Source organism: Antechinus flavipes, chromosome 6, assembly GCF_016432865.1.
Source record: "Antechinus flavipes isolate AdamAnt ecotype Samford, QLD, Australia chromosome 6, AdamAnt_v2, whole genome shotgun sequence".
Classification (NCBI taxonomy): Eukaryota; Metazoa; Chordata; class Mammalia; order Dasyuromorphia; family Dasyuridae; genus Antechinus; species Antechinus flavipes.
In genome coordinates this window covers 237,286,817-237,309,617 of record NC_067403.1, presented here as the reverse complement: position 1 = coordinate 237,309,617, position 22,801 = coordinate 237,286,817, and the positions used below count along the sequence as shown (strand labels likewise).

Here is a 22,801-nt window from a genome sequence, read left to right as displayed (position 1 = left end):
TTTTGAAAGACAAAGATAATGTTTCTTAAGGCAACTCTATCACAGGATCCCTCGCTTAAGGATGAGTGAGACCCCCGTTTCTCCTTCCTTGATTCTAATGCCTTCCCTCTGTTCATTACCTTCCATTTACCCTGTTTGTACAGAGATCCTACATATTGTCTCTTCCATTAGCGTGTAAGTCTCCTGAGGACAGGGAGTCTGCCTTTCTTTGTATTCCCAGCAATTAGTACATTGCCTGGCATGGGGTAGGTACTTAATGTTTGCTGACTGATAGATTTGAAAAAGTAGAGAATACATGAAAAGACATTATTTCAGGTTGTGGGAACAACATGAACATAATCTGGAGGAATGGAAAAAACATAGCACTTAATGGGAAAAGAAAGTCAATTTGTCTTGAGGTCCAAGAGAAAGTGGATGCAAAACGCAGCCAAACAATAAAATGGTGAAAATGTTTGTCGATACAGAAGTGAATTTATTTTTTAAAATCTTAGTTGTCTGCTCAGTTACAGAAAGTAAAATAACGCTTGTTCTCATAGCCTGAAATCTTCCTGTGATGGCTGATTGGACAATACAGATGACGGACGATAACTGAGTCCTAAAGAATGTAGATATTTTTACCTTGTGGTCCAGGCGCCGGTATCTTGGGACCACTAATTTCCAGAGTCTTTTGGAAATGGCGCTCATTTTCTGCTTGAATGTGCTCCTCGTTGTTTTTCCCAGTGGGTTCCTGAGTATCCGAGCTTTCTACTTTGGGTTTCTTTAAACGTTTGACCTGGAATGTGATCTGAGAAGGGAAAACATAAGGAAGAATGAAATCGAGGCTTTGGAGTCTCCTGGATGATGGACACCTGACCTTGGAATAACTATCGAATGCAGGACGCTTGGGCAGTAAAGCAAGGCCTGTGAAACCTGAATAACCGTCCACTGTTTACTTCCCTGAGACCACTCAATAGATGCAAAAGGCAAAAGCAGTGATGACCTGACTAGGTATCGACACTCTTCATTCAAGTTAACCCAAGTCCAAATTTCATCAGGGTCCCATGACCTCTGACAAAAACGTGGCAAAGAGAATGGGGAAAGGCTCAGAGGATGCTATCAAAGACATAGCCGCCCCTGACCTAATGGCCAACTGGAAAGTTAATTTGATTTTAAACACAAGGGGGTTATCCCCCAATCTCAAACCCTCCGTACCAGCCACCCCAAACAAGTCCCGTGTGTTCGGCCCCTGAGTTGGCTGCTTACCCATTCTGTCTCATCATCGTCATCATCTCCACAGTCACCAAAGCAGGAGGAGCTGGCCACTCCATCTTGAAGGCCTTTCTTCAGCACCCGTATCCCCTGCAAGTCCATCCGTCGCCCTTTGACTTCCAATGCTCCTTCAAAGGCTTCGAGAGGCCACGCGTTTTCAAATTCATCCACCAGAGCCAACATCTCTTCTGACATCTGGGCGTCGCTCAAACTCTCCAAACCATCAGAATCATTGCTTTCTGCAACCACTGTACCTGAAACCCAAAGGCCGGCAGGTTATTGCCCAAGTGGACACAATGTTTGACAAGTCTCTGTAGCCTGCGCCCTCTGGCTGGTGCTTGTTCTGCTTCTGGTTCTGCTGGGCTGCTGAGGGACTGCTGACCGATACCGGCTTACACCGCACTGGGGCATGTGTGGCCGCCCTTCTGATGAGGGGGTGAGAGTCCTGGGCACAAGTTTCCTGTCTGAAACATATGTTATTAATTAGGGGGCCTGGGGGAAAGAGGAGGAAAAAAGGAGAGGGGAGAGAAAAGGGAAGATAGGAGAGGGAAGAGGAAGGGAAGGAAGAAGGGAGGAAGGAAGGAACAGAGGGAGAGAAAGAGAGAGAAAAAGATAAGGAGACAGAAACAGAGAGACAGACAGACAAGGAGACAGAGAGAGAATGAGAGAATGAGAATGTATTACTTTAAAGACATCCTAACAAAATGGAAGAAAAACAATTTGAAACCTTATCGAAGATGGACTTAGATAAGAATGTGATTGTTTATTTGCTTATTTAAATGGAAAAACTGTCCTGTGATCCCTCCTCGTGGGATGGCGTTCCCCTGGGTTTCCAAAAGCAACGCCGGCAGAGCTCCAGCTCTGGCAAGCACGACTCCAACACCTGGCATTCATATTGCACAGAAAGTCTCACAATTTGCTTTACACACATTTCCCCATCTGATCCTCACAACCCTGGGAAGCAGGTACTATTATTATCTCCATTTTCCTGAGGAGGAAGCCAAGGGTCAGAGGGCTTCAATGATTTTCCCTAAAGTCACAAATCATGGGGATAATTGGAACCTAGTCCTGTATCTTGTATGTGATGAGACCACAAGTTCTATCAAGCTGGAGAAGCTTCCAGTGTGTGACTGGTAAGATGTATTTATTAAGTGCCTACTATGTGCCAGGTGCTCCAGGAATATCTCAGACAGGTAACAGATGGTAAATCTTCTCAAAGGAACAAAAGTCTGGCCATGGGGTGGCTGGAGGGGAACCACGCTGAAAGCCTCAACTTTGCCAGGGGGGATGCTGCGGGGGCTCCAGGAGTCGGGGTTACTGAGAGCTCGCCCCTGACTTCTAGCTGAGGAATCAGAAGCCTTAAGACTCCTTCATTTCCATCTGGTTTTCCAGGAAAGTGGAAAAAGGCTCGGGCTCTGCAGCCCCTACCAGGTTTTGGAATGCTCCTTCCTGGAGCCCTGGGAGCTGAGCTGGGGGGGGGGGCGACCACCCTGGGAGACTGGCAAGGTGGCTGGCTTTCCCTCACAGAAGTGACTGGCTGGAGAGTATCGATACTGCTTTGCTGCAAAGAATCTTATTGCACTGGTTCCAAGAAGCTAAAGCTGCAGTGTGACCCGCTGACTCTCAAAGTTAAGGAAAAGAATGATCTTTTAGGGGCTGAAAGGCAGACAACTAAAAGACATGGCTGAAAACTTTGGTTCTGCCCATTTTTACTCAGCACCAAGAATCCCAATCTGACCCAGATTTAGGGAAGAGGGGGTCCCTTAAGCTCTGAAACAGCAGGGGGTGGATGAGGGACAAGGGATTTCTGGGGACAGATTTATGATTGCGAGGAAGGGGCCTTCCATCTCTGCCTTCCTTTGTCCAAGTCTGGAAGAGGCAGCGTGGCCAGGTGGGAAATCATCGGCATCAAGAGACGTGGAAGGACACCAGATCTGCTGGAGGACTGGATCGTGCTCAGTCTCTCTAAGTATGTTCTTCTGCTTTAAAGACAGAGAACATTTGCACTACTGAGTCCAGGCTGGTTTAACTGAGTGACAAACCCTGTACCTGGAAGAGGGTGAGCCCGATGAACCTTATCTGCTTGTTCGCCTCCTCTACCTGCGAGCTGGTCTAAGGGGAGCAGTTACAGGGCGGGCGTCATCCTGGCTGGTCCTGGGGGAAAAGCAGCATCGGAGCGGCCATGTGGCCGAGGCAGGGCAGCCAGGCTCTGTACGAGCCTCCTGGGGATCTCCAAGCTCTCAAGCTTGCCTTGTTTCCCCCAGGTACCATGTACCTGAGCAGGTGCTGCTGGCTTCAGCCCTGCCCCAGTCTGTTCTGGCACAGGATGCTGAGACTGGGTGCCTCATTTGCCCCGGGGATTTCTAGAAACCACAGCCAGCAACAGTTTCTAAATGGGAAAGCTTAACAAATTATGTTTCTCTTCAAAATGGGATGAGAGGAGGATGAAATCCATCAGTAAGCGTTTGGACTCTGGCTTACAGCTAAATGTTTTGAGAGGCAGCATAAAGCCCTTAATTTGTAATCAGAAAATCGCAGATTCAAATTTTGCCATAATATTTGAACCCAGGTCCTCTGACTCCATAGATAGATGAATCTTTTGGGGTAGAAGAGGAATTAGCAAAGCAACAAGATACAGACTGGTCAGAAATTAAGAGAGCTACAAAAGTTGTAGTTTCAGAGAAACCAAATGGAATGGAGTTGTCAATTTTGGTTTTTTTCTGAAAAGCTGGGGAAGATGAAGATTGATTAAAGCCTGATGCATGTGACCAGGAGGTAATTTGGGGGGAATCCTTGCCATGTGGCTTCTGTCCCCGAAGCTCTACTATATGGAAGTTGGTCACTCAAAGGTCCCTAAGAGCCAAAGCAGTGGGTGAAGCCCACAGATTGAGGGAGTCTGGCTACAGAAAGGAGAGAGGGTGAGAGTTAAAAAGGAACTAGAATCAAGAGAAAGGGTGATTTTTTTGGCTTTTCTTTTTTAAGATGGAAAAAACCAAAACATGTTGGAAGTTATGAGGAAGGGAAGACCAGGAAGGGCTCACGGGATCATAGATCTGGAGCTAATGGGATCGCAGAGGACAACTTTCCAATAACCTTATTTTACAAAGAAGGAAACAGAAGTTCAGGGAAAGTTTAGTGACATGTCCAGGATCCTGCAGTGATTGAATAAGTAGTGGAGCCAGGGAAAAGTGGAGGCTGCAGCAGGGGAGGGAGGGCGGTGCCATCCCAGAGATGATGGGGGCCATGTAAAGATACAGAACTCAGCTTCAGAGAGAAACCCTTCCTTCTCAGACTGGAGGAAAGGATGATGGAGGGATAACTATGCTAAGGTCCATACGAAGCTGAGATGATGGGGACCACAAAAGATAAAACCCTTTGGAGAGAAACCCTTCTCCAACTGGAGGAAAGGATGAAGGGAGGATAATTACGCTGAGGACCATGCAAAGCTCCCAGCAGATGAGACAAATCTGTTACCCAGAGAACTATCTCCATGTTAAATATGGAATTTCCAATATAAGTCTCCTTGTAACCCCCTCAGCTGCTGTAGAACACGCTTCAGAAATCAATTCCTTCCTTTCCCACCTGATTTATTTAAGTAACTGCTCAAGGCTGCTAAAAGGTAATTAATGCTGCCGAGCATCCATCCCTAATCTTTGAGGATGATGTCATGAAAGGAAAAATAGCACAGTGTCTCAAACTGCATTTGGATACCATTGTCAGAGTGAGAAATTTGGGTCTGGAACAAAGACTGATGGTTTAGACTCATGGTGGAAAAAACCAGGATATGAAATGATCTCCACAGACCCCAAACACAGGATCAAATCTAAAGTGGGAAACTTAATCAGCCAACAAGCATTGGTTGGTAAGTGCCTGTGTACCAGGGACTGTGGTAGGCTTTGAACAAATGCAAAGTGCTGTACCCGGGCTAAAAAATATCAATGTTTATTCCACCTTGGTCTGCCCTGGCCAGTCCCCATCAGGTATCTGTGGTTAGTTCCTGGTATTGTGTTTTAGGAAGGAGGCAGATAAATTGGAACGGGTGCAGAGGAGAGCAAACAGGAGAACTTGTGCAATATGAGAGCGAGCTGAAGGAATGGAGGACATTTAGGTTGGGGAAGAGGCAATTTACTTAGAAGAGAGGGGATGGGTCAGCTAGGTGGTACGGTGGATAGGACACTAGTCCTCGAGTCAGGAGAACCTGAGTTCAAGTTCAGCCTCAGACATGGACTAGCTGTGGGACCCCCGGCAAGTCACTTAACCTTGACTGCCCCTTTCCCCAAAAAGGAGGGAACAGATATCTTCAAATAACTGAAAGGTTATTATATGAGGAAGGGACTAGACTTATTCTGTCTCCAGAGAGTGGGTCTATGACCAATCAAAACTTCCAGATTTGGGTTCAATGGAACATGTTTCTGAGAACGTAAATGAGTTTCCTGTTAGGGGAGGTTTTCAAATGGAAGGCAATGACATTTGTCAGGGATGCTCTAAGTGAAAGCCATGTTCCAGGTAGAGGCTGGAGGAGGTGATCCTTTCAGATCACTGAGATTCTGATTCTATGGAACCATGGGGAATTTATGAAGTACAGACTGCTTGGCACCCTACTAGATGTGGTAGGAGATAAAAAAAAGGAAAAGATAGGATCCCTGGTCTAGAGAAAAGGGGTTCAATTCAATAAATCTTTATTAGAAGCAGCTGGTGGTACAGTAGCTAGAGCTGCTGGATTAGGGGTCTGGAAAGGATGGCTTTAAGTCTGTCTCAGACATTTCTTAGCTGGGTGATTCTGGACCAGTCATTTAACTTCCTTGCCTCTATTTCCTTATCTGTAAAACGGGGAGAAAGATAGCAGCACCTACCTCCCTGGATTGTTATGAGGATAAAATGAAAAACTTTGGCATCCATACAAAAATACCAGCTATTGTTATTATTACCTGAAACTCCATGAAACCAGCTTTAATACAGTAAAGAAACAGGTACATGTCACATGACAGAGCAGAGGTTGGCAAAATACTAATCTGGGGTCCTGCTTTTCTAAGACCCTGAACTGAGAATAATCCGTGTAGTTTTAAATATGATAAAACTTATATGAACATGCAAAAACTATTTTTAACCGGGCTGTACAAAAACAGGTCAAAACTGCTGTGGTTTGCTGATTCTGGTATAGAGAGAAATTGTTTGAATTAAGAATGAAAAATAACAATAATGATAATATTCATATTCATATTATTATTTTTTTTTATTTTGCTGAGGCAATTGGGGTCAAGTGACTTGTCCACAGTCAGAACTGCTAGGACTTGTTAAATGTCTAAGGCCAGATTTGAACAAAGGTTCTCCTGATTTCAGGGCTGGTGCTTTATCCATTGCTCCTAGTAATATTATTAATAAAAAATGGAGAGTAAGGTTAGTCAGAGAAGGTAGTAGATGTTAACTTGGGTTTTGAAAAAGCTGAAGTTGGAGAGGCAGAGGGGAAAAGGAAGGTGTTTCACGTGAGATGTGATCTGGGGCCAGGAATAGGACATGGGAAAAGAGAATTTTGTGGAGGTGGATTTGTCTGTGGAGTTCAGAATGGACTGGCAGAGGGAGACAAGGTAGGGGGTATATCTGCTAATTCTACATGAATCTATGTATGTACACCTGCACAAGTATGTGTCTGTGTAATAAATACACACATTATAAATCTGGACTCTTAAAATCCCTGTGGGTAGGATGTGGGGGTCTTCCATTTCCCCCTTCCTTCCACCCCAAGTGCCGAGTGCAAGATGCCAGCATATGCTATAATCAATGCTGACTCACTGGGAGAGGGAAAGATGGCGGGGTACTTCAGAAATGTAAATGACTGTATTTTACAATAATAATACCATGTGTTTATTAATCACTTTTATGATCATAAAGTATTTTTTCAATCCTCACCCTGATGAAGAAGTCATTATAAATATTACAATTTCTGACAGGGAAGGAGCACGGTATAATAGACAGGCAGATTGCCTGGAGGCACAGGCAGGAAGCCCTAAGTTGAAGTCCTGTCTCTGAACATCCTGGGGGATGTTTGTGCAAGCCTCTTAACTCTCTGAGCTTTAGGCAACTAGATGGTGACAACCTGTGTTGGTAGAGGGAACTATCTCATCAGGGGTTCACTGGGCCAATGTTCCTCAGTGTGGTCTGCAGACCCCTGAAAGTCCCTGAGTGGGTCCTCAAACTCAAAATTATCTTAACAATGATATTAAGATATTATTGGCTTATAAAAATAGTCTCATTTTCAACTATATTTCTGTGTGAAGCTGGATTTTCTTTACATATACTTAAGTCAAAGATTGAATGCAATGATATGAGAATCCAGCTGTCTTCTATTAGGCCAGACATTAAAAACATCTGAAAAACAATGCTAAGGTCACTCATTTTTTGGGGGAAATACTTATTTTTTATGAAAAATATTACATATGTTAATGCTCAATGGTTTTATTACTTTTAAATGAATTAATGTATATTTTAAAAATATATCCATTTTAATTTATATTATATTAAATATTGATAACTATAACCTGAATAAAAAAGCTCTCTGTGGGGAGGAGGGTCCTCAGTTATTTTTAAGAGGATAAACTGAAAGTCTGAGAACCACTGATCTAGCCCAATGAAATCTCAGGACCAAACCCAATCTGCAAACCTTGGTGACTGTGGGATGCTGTGGTGTAAGGGAAATCACTAATGAAGAAGCAGACTGGTAGATATGGAAGGACAACAGTGGAAATCCTTGTATTGTAAAAGCCTTTGGTGCATTGGGCAGAACCCGTCTGTGCAGGGCTTCCTCAGAGAAGAACCACATAGGAGGAGAAGGGGTGCACACAGTGGGGATCCATAAGCTATTTATGCCAGCAGAGAGACTGCCCATGTCCACATCCCAATTTTAGGAACAGAGAAGCTAGATGCTGCACTGGATAGAGTACCAGCCCTGGAGTCAGGAGGACTTGAGTTCAAATATAGCTTCAAAATCTTCAACACTAGCTGTGTGATTCTGGTAAAGTCACTTAACCTGCACAGGGAGGGAACAGTCACACAAAGGAAAAAAGGGAGCAATTTAGAGATTGAGTTCAGAAAATTTAAATCACACAGTTAGCAAATACCAATGCTAGGAGTCAAATCCAGGCCTTTTGTCCCAGGTTAATGTTCTTTCAATTAAACCACATTTTGCAAAATAAACATGCATTTATTAAACAATTACTTTGTGCCAGGCACTATGTTCAGCATCTCACAATTATTATTATCTCCATTTTACAGCTGAGAAAACTAAAGTAGAAAAAAGTTATAAGTGACTTGCTCAGGATCACGCAGCCAGTAATTCTGATTCAAGGCTCAGCCTTGCATGCACCTGAAAAGTCAGGCTCAAGTAGAATTTTTGTTGGGCTGCATCATATTTTTAGAGTACCAAAGGAGCTTTGAATTTTTTTTTTATAGAAAAGAATTATTTTCCACAGGGAATAAATCATCCCTACCTCATCTGGTTTGAGGTCGGGTTTTTCTACAGGAAGTCTTTTTTAAAGTGAGGCACACCTCTTGCAGTGAAATCATTACAAATCTCAGGTTGTGAATTCTTGTCAAGTTCTGTTTAAGTGGATCCTTTAATGTCAAGTTTTCTGAAAAGGGCCACAGACCCTCCAAAAGAAGGCAGCTTGAGTTAAAGGGAAAGTAGGAATAGCTGCAGTTTTGGGCACTGATGAATGCTTAATGAGGAAAAATTTAATTTTTAACATAGATTGCATTATTTGCCATCTAGGAAAGGGGGTGGGAGGGGAAATTTGGAACACAAGGTTTTACAAGGATGAATGCTGAAAAATTATCCATGCATATGCATGTTTTGAAAATAAAAAGCTTTTAATTTAAAAATTTAAGCATTGTATGCAAATTTTAGGCTGTAGATCAAAAAAGGGTTTTTTTTTTTTTTTTTTCCCAGCACAAGCATAAGGAGGCAGAAACGCATGTTATTCTGTTTGCCTCTTTTAATCACACCTAAGGTAAAGTCTAGCTGTTAAGCCACTGGGCTACAAATAAGGCACCATCATCCACGGGAAGGCAACTTTTTTGCAGGGTGTAGCAGGGTGGGGGTGAGGAGGTGAAGGGGAAAGCTGGAAGCAAATTTGCCACATGGCCCAAAGCAAAAAAAACTGCCAAAATAAACAGAGAATTAATTTCTCTCATAAATTCAACTATTCATATTATTAATTTCTCCAAAAAATTTACTAATTATCAATTACATTAATTTCTCTAATAAAAGAACATTTTATTTTTGTTTGCTTGTTTTTAGGATTTCATCTCCACCAATAGAGGTACCTACATTTTTGCATCTGTCTGTTTAACTGACCCCTCATGCACTGTAGTCCCGCAGAACTGGCTTGCTGCTTGTTCCCACTGGGCAGGCTTCTGCCTCCTACTTAGAAGGCTCTTACTTCTCACCTTGACCTGTTCCTCTCTTCCAAGACTTGCTCAAGAGCTGCTTCCTTCAGGACTTCCCCCGATTCCCAAGCTTGTTGGGGATTGAAGTCCGTCTATTGCTCCCTCTGCCCTCTAAAACTACTTGGTCTTTTGTTTATGGGATTTTAGATTTGGAGGCACAAGGAATCTTGGGAGATCTCTGAGTCTGACTCCTCTCATTTTAGAGATGAAGGAAATTAAAGCCCAGGAAGATAGTGGCTTGCCCGGGATGATGGTGGGAAGAGGCTTCAGAGCTGGGATTCATAACTGTCCTTGTCTGTGCTGGGTCTCCTGGAGAAGGATGGAGGCCTCCGAGATCTGTCTCCATTTCAATCCCCACACCTGGCCCATACTGGAGGCTTAATGAAAGCGTGTTGGATTGAATTGCCGAATTTGCCTAACTTTTTCCATGACCTCAGAAAAAGAGAAAGGAGAACTAGTAACTCTGAAAGATAAATGGGCTTTTTTTTTTTTTTTTTTCTCTCTTACAAGTTGCAAGCAAATGGTTAGAATTCATTCGCTTAGAGTCAAAGCTCATGGTATTAGAAAGCCCACAAAGGCTGTTCTTAAGCCCCCAAACAACAGAACCACAGTTCGTGAACATGCTTCATAAAAGTTGGAAAGAGAGAAGGACAGGGGGTGGGTGGGGGATGTTTGTGAAGAAGGGAAGGATTAGATTATCATTCATAACAATTAAAGATTAGTGAGAAAAGTGCCTGACACCTAAATACTTGTATTTTTTTTTAATTGCTTCATAATCTTCTTAGACTTATTATTCTTAAGAGCCTAAAGCAGAGCTCTCTTAAATGAGTTTTATTTTTTTCCAGCACGAGCATAAGGAGGCAGAAACACATGTTATTCTGTTTGCCTCTTTTGATCACACGTAAGGTAAAGTCTAGCTGTTAAGCCACCGGGCTACACACAAGGCACCATCATCCACTGGAAGGCAACTTACCCTCACGGCCGGCCCACTACCTAGAAGGAAACAGACAGCCTTGTGAGTGCTCACTGCAACTGTGCTGATCCGGACATGGCGAGCATCCCGGCTGGGCCTGGGGGGATCTCGGGAGGAGCCCTGGCCAGTTTGGGAACTGCACCTCTTAGTCCATTCAGGTCTAAGTCATTCACTTTCCAGATGAAGCATCTTTAATTAGCCACAATGAAAAGATCTTTAAAAATCTGGTTCAGGAGGGAAGCGTTCTGAAGCCCAGGGTTGCCCTCTAACTTGTCCTACTCTAACAAGAGAGACAGTGAGAAGCAAAGATGGGACATTACAGTATTTTCTGCTTTGCCTTCAGTGGCTCCCTCCTGATTCGCACTGCAAGGTGAGAGACTTCCATTGAGAAACCAGGAACTGACTTTTTCCTACAAGCCCCCTTTGAAATGTGAAGTTCAACTTACTTTGAAGTCTAAGGGAATCTGAGTCTCTCCCTGAATTCTCAATGGAGATCCTGGGCTCCTCTTGTCCATTCTCAGAAGGGTCATCTTCAGTAGCTTCCAGGGCCTCGAGATTGTCAAAATATTTCTCTCTGCCATGGTTAGTCTCATGACAATGACCTCGAGGACAAGAGACACAGACACATTAGAAATGACCCTCTGTTGGGGGCCGAAGGGACGAAGAAGGGATGATCATCTATCAGCAAACACAAACACGTTAAGGAGACGGAGATCCAGCCCAGACTTTAGCACGGCCCAAGTTTCTGCAAAGTTGTTTTGAACAGTTACAGTTAGTCGTCAGGCTGTTGTGTGAAATCAAGCACTCATGGAAAATCTTCTTCCACAAAGTTCTGAGCCCCCAGATCTGATTTTCTTTTCTATTTATAGTGAAATTCTAGGCCAATTTTTTTAAAAGCTGAAAGGTTTTAATAAATTATTTTCCCCTGCTATTTGTCTTTCTCTATTAGAGATGAAAACTCCAAAATTAGCACTGAAGCTACAGAAAGTATGATGGATTATGACAGATAGAGGGTCTATTTTCTCCTAGAACAAGCAATAGAAATCCAGGAAACATGGAACAACAAACCCGGGAATGCATTGTGTTAAGTTACCTGTAGACATGCTGATTAACTTCACGTGTATAATCAATATCATACCTCTTGAGTTCTCAAGGTTAGAAAAGGGGCAGGGAGAGGGAGAGAATTTTAAATTCAAATTTAAAAAGATGTTAATTGGTAAATATTTAACAAAATAAAAATATATTCTAAAAACCACTATTACTGTGAGAAACCCAGGTACCTGTAGTTTTATTAAGAAAGCAGGATCTTTTAAAAATACATATGGAAGTCAAATAATCTAGATAGTGACCATTTTGCATAAAAAACCCAATGTTCTAGGTATAATTCCCACATTCCCATTAATTTATTTTGCTGCTTTCTGTGACTCAATTCCTGCCCCTTTTTCTTCTCCCCTATATCTTAGATGAAGGCTCCTGAAGGGCAAAGGATGTTTACGCTCTCCTTTGTGACACATCAAGGGTGATTCAAATGTGCTTCCTTAGCAAATGCACGCTGTCTGACTTATGATTAAGGTTGATGGAATTGGATAAAGGTATGTTTTAGGGCAAGGAAAACCTGAATTTAAATTCTGCCACATACCAGCTGAGAGGAGGGTTGTGGGAATGCCCTCCTTCCCTGGAGATTGCAACCGGCTTATGCCATCCAGTCTTAGGGAATTCCTGAGGCTGAGTGTTGTGACATGGTCACAAACCTAGGAAGCTTCAGAGCCGGGAAGTGGAACGCAGATCTTCCTCAATCCCCATCCAAAACTCTTATCCATCAAACCCCTGACCCGCACACATGTAAACAGGTACTTGATAGATGTTTGCAGAACTGAATTATAGGAAGGCTGGATCTCATTCTCCTAGGCTAATGGCTAAGGCTCTTAAGTGATAGAAAAAGTGTTGATCTGCTTAGGGGAGGGCATTTCCACAAAGGGAGAGCTTGGCACTGAAAAAAAGTCACAGGCTGGGACCAAAATTAAGTTTTGAGGCTGATTGCTAGGAATGCTCAAGGGCTCTAGAACTCACCTCTTCTATTCCAAGGAGAAGTCCATAGATGGAGACCAATGAAAGGGTAGGATTCAGTGGGCTCTGGGGTCCTTTATAGCTTTAGGTCTATGATCCTAGAGATGATGCCATTTAACCCTTTCTTCACATTTCACAAATGAGGAAACTGAAGTTGGGAAAAGTGTTTGCTCAGAATCACAGTGGTGTTAATGGCCGAGATTTTGATTGATTCTGGTCCAATCTAATTTTCATCATCCCACGACTCTGCCAAGGATTTACCTATCTTACAAAGGTCATGGAGCTGAGACTTAAGTAGTTTGAACCTAATATTGTTAGAACAAGGAGTCATAGCCTGGGGCATGCATGGGGAAGGATGCTTAATTCAGAGGCTATGATGGAAGATGCAAAAGTCTATGCACTTTGATGGGGGTTTTGTGTCAACTGCTTGGGTCAACTCGTCCCAGCAACACACACTGACGTCACGGAATGACTAATCAGGGTATGGGAAGATGAATTCTATAAAATCAGACTTATCAGAGAGAGCACCGAGACAAGCTTCCCATTCATCTTCTGCCATTATTCCACCTCAGGAAGTGGTCCAAGGTTATATGGATAAAAAAGTTCCATGGAAATAGGCTGGGAAAAATTATTTTGGTTAAGAGAACAGGAGAGAGGCTTCTCAAGATAGGTTTTTGTTTATTCCTCGATGAAAATGGCTCATAGAATTCTCAAAATGTAGTAATAGCCCATGAATAGTGATGGTCAATCCTGTTTAGAAGCCCAACTTCCAGCAGAAACTTGAGGAGTCAAGAGAAACTCTATGTTACTTTCTTTGTATTTTGGATTCAGAATTTTTATAGACTTGTTCCATAGTGGGAAGATTGCTGGCAACATGAAGCCTGAATCTAAGAATCCTCAATCTCCAATAACAGGCACTTAATTTTTCCAACATTATTTAGCATGTCACTACAAATCTGGGCTGGTCGGAATATATATCTGTGAGTGTGTGTGTATGTGTGTGTGTGTGTGTGTGTGTGTGTGTATTTGTTTGTTTCTAACTAAAAAATCCCTTTCCCCCCCATTTTTTTATACGTGTATCTTGGTCTACAACTGACAAGAGAAAAAGGCTTTTAAACCTGGTAGTACCAGGAACTAAAGGCTGTTATTTCCACCTATGAATCTCATGCATTTATCTTCTCTAACTGTACTTGAATTTTAAACCAACACTTTAATGGATGTTGTATAAAAAACACATTTCTGTCTTGTGGGAGGTTCTTGCACTAGGTTCACTGAGGGGAGGGATAGTTTGAAACTGCTTTTCTTGCTATGCTGCCTTCACGCACATGTGTGTACATATACACACAGCAAATAGTGGCTGCCTTCCCCCAGAGGAGTTATCATTGTCCCCATCACTGCTGCCACTAATATCACCATCAAACTCATGTGAGCACCCACTATGTGCAGGGCGGTGCTGGAGCTCCAGAATTTTATGACAATCCTTATCCTCAAAAGACCTCATAATCTGGTTGTAGAATCAGGGATGGTCAAGGACTGAGCAATATTTGAAGGCAAAAATGACTTATCATTTCGGTTTCATTTGCCTTGAGCCTAGCACACAGTAGCTGAAGAGGGAGAAATGAATGATCATTTACTAATTTATTATTATAAATCATTATTAAATAATTAATATTATTAATTGTGTCATTATAACACAATGCCTACTATGTTCCAGGTATTATGTTAATAAAGACAAAATTGAAACAGCTTTTGCTTTCAAGGAATTCTCCATAGATCAGGCTCCTATTTGTCTTTCCAGACTGATTTCACACTACATCCCTCCATACACTGACCTCCATACACATCCAATTGGTCTACAAGCTGCTTCCTATTCCCAGAATTCAACATTCCATCTCTGTGATTTTTACCCAAAGGATTCTCCACTCTGGGAATGCCTTCCCTCCTCAGCTTTTGCCCCCTCTCCCCGATCTCTAGTTTCCTTTATAGCTCAGTTCAGGTCTTATTTCCTAGAAGTGCTCAAAATATCTTATGTGAACGTATGTCCCTCTAACGGTTTCTTGAACGCATTTCATTTCTTTGTATTCCCAGCAGCGAGCATGATACTTGGTACATACATATGTCGAATACTGTGGTTTTCCGGTTGTGGGAATGCCCCCCTTCCTTGGAGATCGCAACCTACTTATGTCATACAGTCTCAGAGAATTCCTGAGGCTGAGTTTAACTGTGGTCACCTGCCTAGGAAGCTTCAGGGCTGGGACATGAACCCCTAACTCACACGCATGTAGTGTTTGTGGAATTGACTTACAGGTGAGATTGAGCAAAAAAAAATTAAAAAATAACTTACTGGCCTCAGACACTTAACACTTCCTAGCTGTGTGACCCTGGGCAAGTCACTTAACCCCAATTGCCTCAGGGGAAAAAATTACTTGCATTTCTGAAAAAAGAATTGAAATAGGAATGAACACACCTAGCTCTGCTATTGACTTCTTGTAGGACCTAAGTTACTTAACATTTGGGTTTTTAATTACAAAATGGGGAGGTGGTGATGGGCTAGAAGACCCTTCAAGTTTCTTCCAGCCCTGAACCTAAGATCTGATGAATTCCTTGGGGAGAATTTCACACTCCGCAAAGATAGCTCTTAATGAGGAGAAAATAAAGAGGCTATTACAAATGGAGAGAAAAATAACAAGAATGATAAGACAGATACTGCGCTCAAAAGGAGTGATACCTGCCTTCTAGCGCTAAGAATTTTCCCACGAAACTCTTAACACCCTGACAGGGGTCCAATGAAACCAAAGAGACACAGCCACAAAGGCCCATCACCAACTTTCAGCATTAGCACTCGGTACAAGTCTGGCTGCTTCTAATGTTTGACTCCCTCAGCTTTGCCTCCTCTTCTCACCATGAAAATTTAATTGGTTTCATCTTTAAAAATCTCTGCAGTATGCACAGGCTTCATGGGTAATTTATAAGCTATGATGCGCCAAGGACCCCGAAGCTAAAATTAGCCGTCCTGCCTGACATCAGACCTGGATGCGTTTGGCTGCAGGTCTGCTGCATTCTAAGAATGCTGCCCTGCAGGAGAGGCAACCTCTCCCCTTCCCGTACCTTCCAGAAGGGGGGCAGAACAATTGGCTGGGGTGGGGGACAAGTAGGCAAGGGGGCTGGCCACCCAGTGACTGTGAAATCAATCACTTTAGAGAGCCAAGAAATAGGCAGCCCTAAAATAGAAAAAAAAAAAAAAACCCTTAAAGGGGGAAAAATTTACATGCCCTTAAGATTAGAACAGTTAATATTAACTTTCTTACGTTGACAGCTAAAAAGAGCCTGGGAAAAAGGTCTGGCGTGCTTTGGATGAGCAGAACACTAAATATAGAAAGCCAAATTGCCTAATTCTTTAATTACTCCTTCTCCTTCTTTGTCGGATGAAGCAGTTCCGAGTGCACCGAGGTTCCAGGCTCTTTGGCCATTTTCAGGTCAGGAATAAAGGTGCCTCCCATCAGATGAGATCCCCAGGGTAAGGGATTTAAGGCAATGGAAGGCAGCAGAAGCAGCAAGGACACCCGGAGAGCTAACCATTCATTTCTGAGGCATGTGACTGCTCATTTGCAGACTCAATAGTGAGGGAAATCTGCAGTTTGGGCTCTCCTTTATGCCCTGGACTTTCCAGAATAACTACATGGTTCTAATGAAATGCCCTGGGGAAAAAAACCATCATACTAAAACACCAATTAATGCTCTACCATTATTAGGCTGCAAATAGAAATAAATGCTTGATTATGCATCTTGCATCAGACTTGTCTCAACTCTTGGCAGTTTAGTTTTCCTTGGGAATAAAGTGATATACTGCAATGTCACTCATGTCTGTCTCCAAATTAGGCACTTCTACCTCTGGTTGTGGCACTCTCTTGCTGTATGATCATAAGCACAAAACCAAATGACTCTGTACTTAATATCAGGCATCCCACCAAATGGCCAAAATTTATTTGGGATCCCAGATTTTGATCCAGAGGGGATCTCAGAGATCATCCAGCCCCATTTTTTAAGAGACAGGAAAACTGTCAGAGGATATATCCAAGGTCATTTACCTATCAAGTAGCAGAATCAAATTTTGAGCTAGTTCTCTGGATTTCAATCTGGGGCTTTAAAAAAAATTATTACCATGCTGCTTCTCTTAAAGTACTCCCCTAGTGCACAATGGTCACCATGAGGAGAAAAGCATATGTCCCGTGGCTGAATAGAGAGGCAGTGTGGCCCAACAGTAAGAGAACTAGCTCTAAGTGAGGGCTTTCTTGGATTTCTTTCCTTGTCTACAAAATGAGGGATTTGGTTGGACTGCTGGATCTATGAACCAAGCCTCTAAATAGGCATTTTCAGATTATTTTTGAGTCAAGCAGCTGATAAAATTACCTCAAGAAAGCCCATGCGGGTTGGGACTGTTAAGCCAATTCTCCCACAAAGATTTGGGGAAGACTATTTTCTACGGCCCTGAGTCAAGTATGTTAAATTTACTAAAGAGATCGTTGTTCTTCTGAATCTGTTTAATGGAGGAAAGAATTCTGTAGATTGGACCACAGAATATTAGAGCTGGGAAGTGAATCATTCAGTCTCATTTATCCATTGTGGAGATGCGGACACCGAAGGCCACAGAATGAATGTGTTGTGGTCCATGGTTGTTCAGCTATTAAGTTTTAATTCCAAGTTCCATGTTCTTTCCGGCACATTATGCTTGGTGCCTTGGAATTCTTCAGGGCTGATCTAGTTAGAAAAAGGTCACATACATACTGAAATGCCTTAATTTTTTTAATGAAAAATGTCAAAGGACTCAATTATTGAATTATTAGTATGGTACAGTGGAAACATCACTGGCTCCAAGTGTCAGAGGAGCTGGGATGAAATCCTAGGACTGACACATACTACCTGTGTGATTTTGGGCATTGAGAGCTCTAGGAACTTCAGTTTCCTCCTTTAGAATATAATGGGGTTGGGTTAGATACTCTCTTATATGATTAACATACTTATTCTCTTGCTCTGTCTTCTTGGTAAATCAAGAGCCATACCAAAATGACCCACTTTTAAATGACATTATTTATATCTCACTCAAAATCACTAGGGTGGTCATGGGTTGAATGGGATACCTGATCAATACTTTTTTTCTTTTTTTTAAATATAGAGAATATAAAAGGTTAGACAATGAGGTTCCTCTAGCTGTCCAAATGGTAACCCATCAAAACATTCTTATCCAGCTCCTTCCCCAAACCCAGCATAGTGGTCACTGGTGTGCCTGGGGAAGGGAAATGGTTGTTTTCTAGTTTATATGGCACTGTATAGGTATAGAGATGATAATAAGTTCACTTTATGCTTCTGTGGGGGGTGGAAACGGTTCATGGGAATGAGACAGAATCTTGGGAAATCACTCAGCTCCTCATGTTAAATATGATAAAAATAGGTCTAGAGTAAGTAAATTGATTGGCCTAAGGTCACTCATTATATACTAGCACTAGGAGCTGGAACCAAGCATTCTTCCCTAATACAAATCAAGGTCAAATTGCACCAAAACAACTTGAAATTTCAGAAAGTCTTGTGGTATGCTTTCTGGATATTTTCCAGGATTCCATTTTTGGGGACCAAGGAGGAAGAGAATGGCAATAACCAACAGTGTCAAGTTGGGCAGGGGAGATTCACTGGTCTTCAAGAACAAAAGCTCCTCAAGAGCCAGGACTAATTTTTCATTTTGTCTCTGTGCTAGGCACACAGCAGGTACTTAAATGCTCTCTCATTTATTCATATACTGAAGGCAAGAAAGAGATTGTCTGGTGAACCACTGTTTGTCTACACTACATCTCTGCCATTCCAGATTGCTAAGGTAACTCTTCTTTCAATTACAAAAGTTCATCCCCCATCTATCCTATTCTAGAATGGGGTCCTAGGACAAAGGAGTTAAATTCTTTTGCCGAGAGAATTGGGGCTTGAAATGTTGAAGACAGATGTAGGAAAAGCTTTGCCAGTTGAGCTGGTGTGATGCCAGAACTCTGAATTTCTAGTGGGCAAGTTTGGGTACGAATCCCAATTCAGTTACTTGCTACCTCTCAGACTCTGGGAAAATTACTTGTCTCTGGATCTCAGTATTTTCATTTGCAAAATGATAAGGCTTGGTTCTATGATAAATAATATCCTTTTCAGTTCAAAGCTAAAATCCTAGGTTAAAGGGGGTCCACCTGACAAGGTAAATTTATAAAAGGGTCAGTCTCTTTTAGCCCCGACTTAGGAGGCTTATATTCAATCCTACAGCCTTTTCTCTATTATCTTTTAGAGAATATATCTTAAGAGTAGGCGTTTGGTACATTCAATTAAAAACAAGGCTCAGTGGTGAAAAATACTGGTAGTCTTCCTCCATACATAGTCATGTGTGCCTTTTTATAGTATTTCCCCCTTCCTCCCACCTCCCCTTAACTTACTGTACTCAGATCATGCAGCTCTAAAACTAATTCCTTTTCTAAACAAGAAGGTAACCTAGTAACACTTGATGTTAACATTTCTTTTGTTTTTATAATTTTTAACTTTATTGCAGCGTTCTACTGCATACATCCTACTAGTAAAAATGTTAGTGTCCAAAGCTTTCCAGTCTAGATTTTAGAAGAAATCGAAGAGACCATCTCTTTCTCTTTCCCTTTCTCCTCCTTCCATCTTCTTCCTTCCCTCTCTCTCTCTTCCTTCTATTTTCTTTTCCCTCCCATCCAATGTTCACAATTGTCCCAGGTATCTTTACAGAAGTTACATTAAAAAACTACGAGGGAACTTCTGCTATAAGTGTTTTTGACTTCACAGGGTTAGCAGCAATACCATAAAAACTTCCTCTAGAGCAATTCAATGATACAAAAGGAGACTAAGGCAGAAGGTGAGGAGGTAAAGCTCTCAGAGATGAAAGAAATCTAACTGGGGATCAGTCACATTATAACATGGAGCTTTGTTCAATAGCTTCCTATATACTGCAGTATCAGAGCCCAGTAAGCTATATAACTGGCTAAATATTCCACAGTGTAAATACTAATCTTAAATCGGCTTCTGGGAGATTTTGGGCAGGCCAATCCCACTCCGGCCTCAGTATCTTTATCTGCAATGTTTAAACTCCTGGCCTAACATATAGGATTCTTGGAAACCACCATTAATAAGATCACTGGCAATAATAATAATAACTGCTATTTATATAGTATTTTAAAAATCTGGCAAAGCCTCTGGGAAGAGATATATTTAGAAATGAAGATGATATGAAATTGAGAGCAATAACAATTTCTTTTTAAATTGTTTGACACATGTGAGCTCATTTGATTCTCACAAAGACCCTGAAAGGCAAGTGCTCGGGGTGGTATCTTCCATCCTGCCACATAGCCAGGATCACATAGCCAATATGAAGCTGAGGTTTTCCTGACTCTAGCCACTAGCTTTCCCTACTTCTCTGCCACATGACAACAAGCAGAATCATTTGCTTTTGGATGAAACCTGTCCTAGTGAGGGCTACTATGGTCCTCAATTTAATCAAAAAGGAAAGGTTCTTTTGGTCTTGTGTTCCTCCAACAATTATTGCCACAGAACCTCAGTGGGAAGCTTTCAGCCAATAGTCATATTTTGGCTGACCTTAAAGGTATCATATTAGGGAGAAAATATATCACAGTCAGAACTTGGCACTTGGCTCTCACACCCTCAGTCATGTAAATGACTCAAGAGAGTTAACAAAAAACGAGAAAGACTTGTATGGTTTTAAATTCTGTGCTGGATTTTCTGCCTCTTGCTTTATCTTCTTTGTTAGAGCCCACCCTGAGCAATATCATCCTTACAGCTCACGTTTCTCTGATGTGGCAGTGCCTACAAAGCACACTTTCCACATCAATCAAGAAGCCTGCAATACAAGTATCAATAGTCCCATTTTACAGATGATGAAACTTAAAAGTTCAGTTATTATTTCACATAACAAATAGGAAAGTAAGAACTTGAACTCGAATCCCTGACTCCAAATATAGTTCTTTTTCCCCTGTTACAAGATGGGAAGAGCCCATTGTGCCCAGCCATCTACCCTCCCCAACATAGTTGCACTGCCTTCTGAAAAGCAGTGCAATACAGTGGATATAGTATTTCCATTCAGAATGACCTGAGTTTGAAATCCTGCCTCAGTCTCTTATTAGCTGCCTGACCATGAGCAAGCCTCTCACCTTGTTTCTTCATCTGTAAATTAGGAAAAAATAGCACCTCAGAAAGTCATTTTTGAGGATCAAATGACATGATGTTACATGCTTTGCAAACCCAATGCACTCCAAAGATGCTAATTATCCCTGTCTTTATACTCTTAGATTTGTTTGGAACACAGTAGGCATTTAATGCTTGTTCAATGATTATTCTTCTGTGCTATTCTTTTATTCCATTTCTGCAGTAATGGATGTGAAAGTGAAACAGATGTATAGTTAGGTACTGTGGCAATTTAACTTACTCCTTGCCAATTCCATTGCCCGGTCTCTGAGTAAAACAGAGGGGTAGAATGCATACTGCCACATGCAGTGGAAACTGGCTGTGGAGTCAGAGGCCCCAGACTTAAAACCTGACTCTGAGGTTAATGACCTCTATGACCTTGGACTAAACAACCACTCTGAACCTCAGATTTTTTCACCTGAAAAATCAGAACGCTGAATTAAAGCTCTAAATCTATAATGTTTTAAATAGGTCCAACTGGGAATAGTCTGTGATAGTAAGTAGGTGGTAGATTTAAACCTGATGGAGAGCAAGCCAAGGAACTACTCTGGTGATGGGAATAAAACTGCCTGCTGCTGATTCTGCATCCAGATCAGGCTGTGAAATAGGCAAATTTAAAAGTTAAACAGAAGCTGAGACTCTTTTTCCCCCCCTCTGGGAACATCACATGCTGTAAAAATAAAGGAATCACCTTGCTATTTGCAGGTAGCTAAAGATTTCTGAATTCAAGCTGACTTCAGCACTGAGGACAGTGCACTTACTTCAGGAGTTTCAGAGAAACTTTATTGCTGTTTAGTGAGGGTTCCTTTCTTTATCTACCAAGGCTAGTTTTCTGTGGCATAGTCTGAGAAGAAGAATAGTGTTTCACAATGTGCATCAAAGTCATTGAGAATAATGCAGGCAAAAGGATGCAAATATTTGCCAAGAAAACCTCTGACACTAACACTGTAGTGGGGGGTGATGGTGGTGAGAGGGGGTGAGAAAGGGAGACATTTAGCAACTATCCCCAAACAGAATTCTATACAGATTTAAACACAAGGGAATTCTTTCTTCCTTCCTTTAGGATCACAGAACTATGAAGGACCCAGAAGATCACTTAGTCCAGGGTATTTCAATACAATTAATTTCCTTTGTGATTCTACACTTATAAATTTTCTGAGAAAGGATCCATAGATTTTTTTTACTGGATCAAAAGAGTCCATGATACACACAAAAAATAAAAAAACCTTTGACTTAATTCAAACCCCTCATAGGTAGATTTTACCTAAGAGGTAAAATGACTTGTCCAAAACTACAAAGATAAATGTCAAAGGTGGGATTTGAACCCAGGAATAATGGATGATGTGGAGTTGGATGGTCTGCATTCAAATAGTACCATTACCAATTAATCCTTACTGACCTTGGACAAGCCAATATTAAAGTGGCAACATTTAACCTAAGCAAAGTTAAGTGGCCTTGTTCTCTCTACCCTATACTTTTCTACACTGGACTACATAGCTTGGAGCAGGGAGAGGTGTGGGGCAGAGAAAGAAAATCTAACATCCAGAAGTACTAATAACTATTTGCTTTTCTGTTTTGCAAATGATGATTGTTTGCCACTGAAGCAGTCTAAGCCAGTCTTCCAAAGGAGCTGTTATGCTAGCTAAATATTGTTCAATCTAATTATGATATTTAACTGTTCTGGACCTCAGTTTGCTCATCTGTAAAAAAGGAGGTTGGAAGAACACAGACATACCTGATTCACCCACTCATCCTTTCAGTCAAAGTATTTTATGCTCAGTCCTTGTAGACTGGCTTAGCATAATTACACAAACAGATGAAAAAAAAAAG

The 22,801-nt window shown here is 41.8% G+C and overlaps 1 protein-coding gene across 1 annotated transcript in view; it reads right to left on the bottom strand.

Annotated features, from left to right (window-relative positions):
• Window positions 1-22,801, bottom strand: part of TTC17 (tetratricopeptide repeat domain 17) — a 107,109-nt gene that overhangs the window by 16,635 nt on the left and 67,673 nt on the right. The window contains exons 17-19 of the mRNA XM_051966259.1: window positions 11,110-11,265; window positions 1,243-1,502; window positions 619-784 (exon numbers count right to left, since the gene is read on the bottom strand). Coding sequence (XP_051822219.1) covers window positions 619-784; window positions 1,243-1,502; window positions 11,110-11,265 — 582 coding nt within the window. The remainder of the gene's footprint in view (window positions 1-618; window positions 785-1,242; window positions 1,503-11,109; window positions 11,266-22,801) is intronic.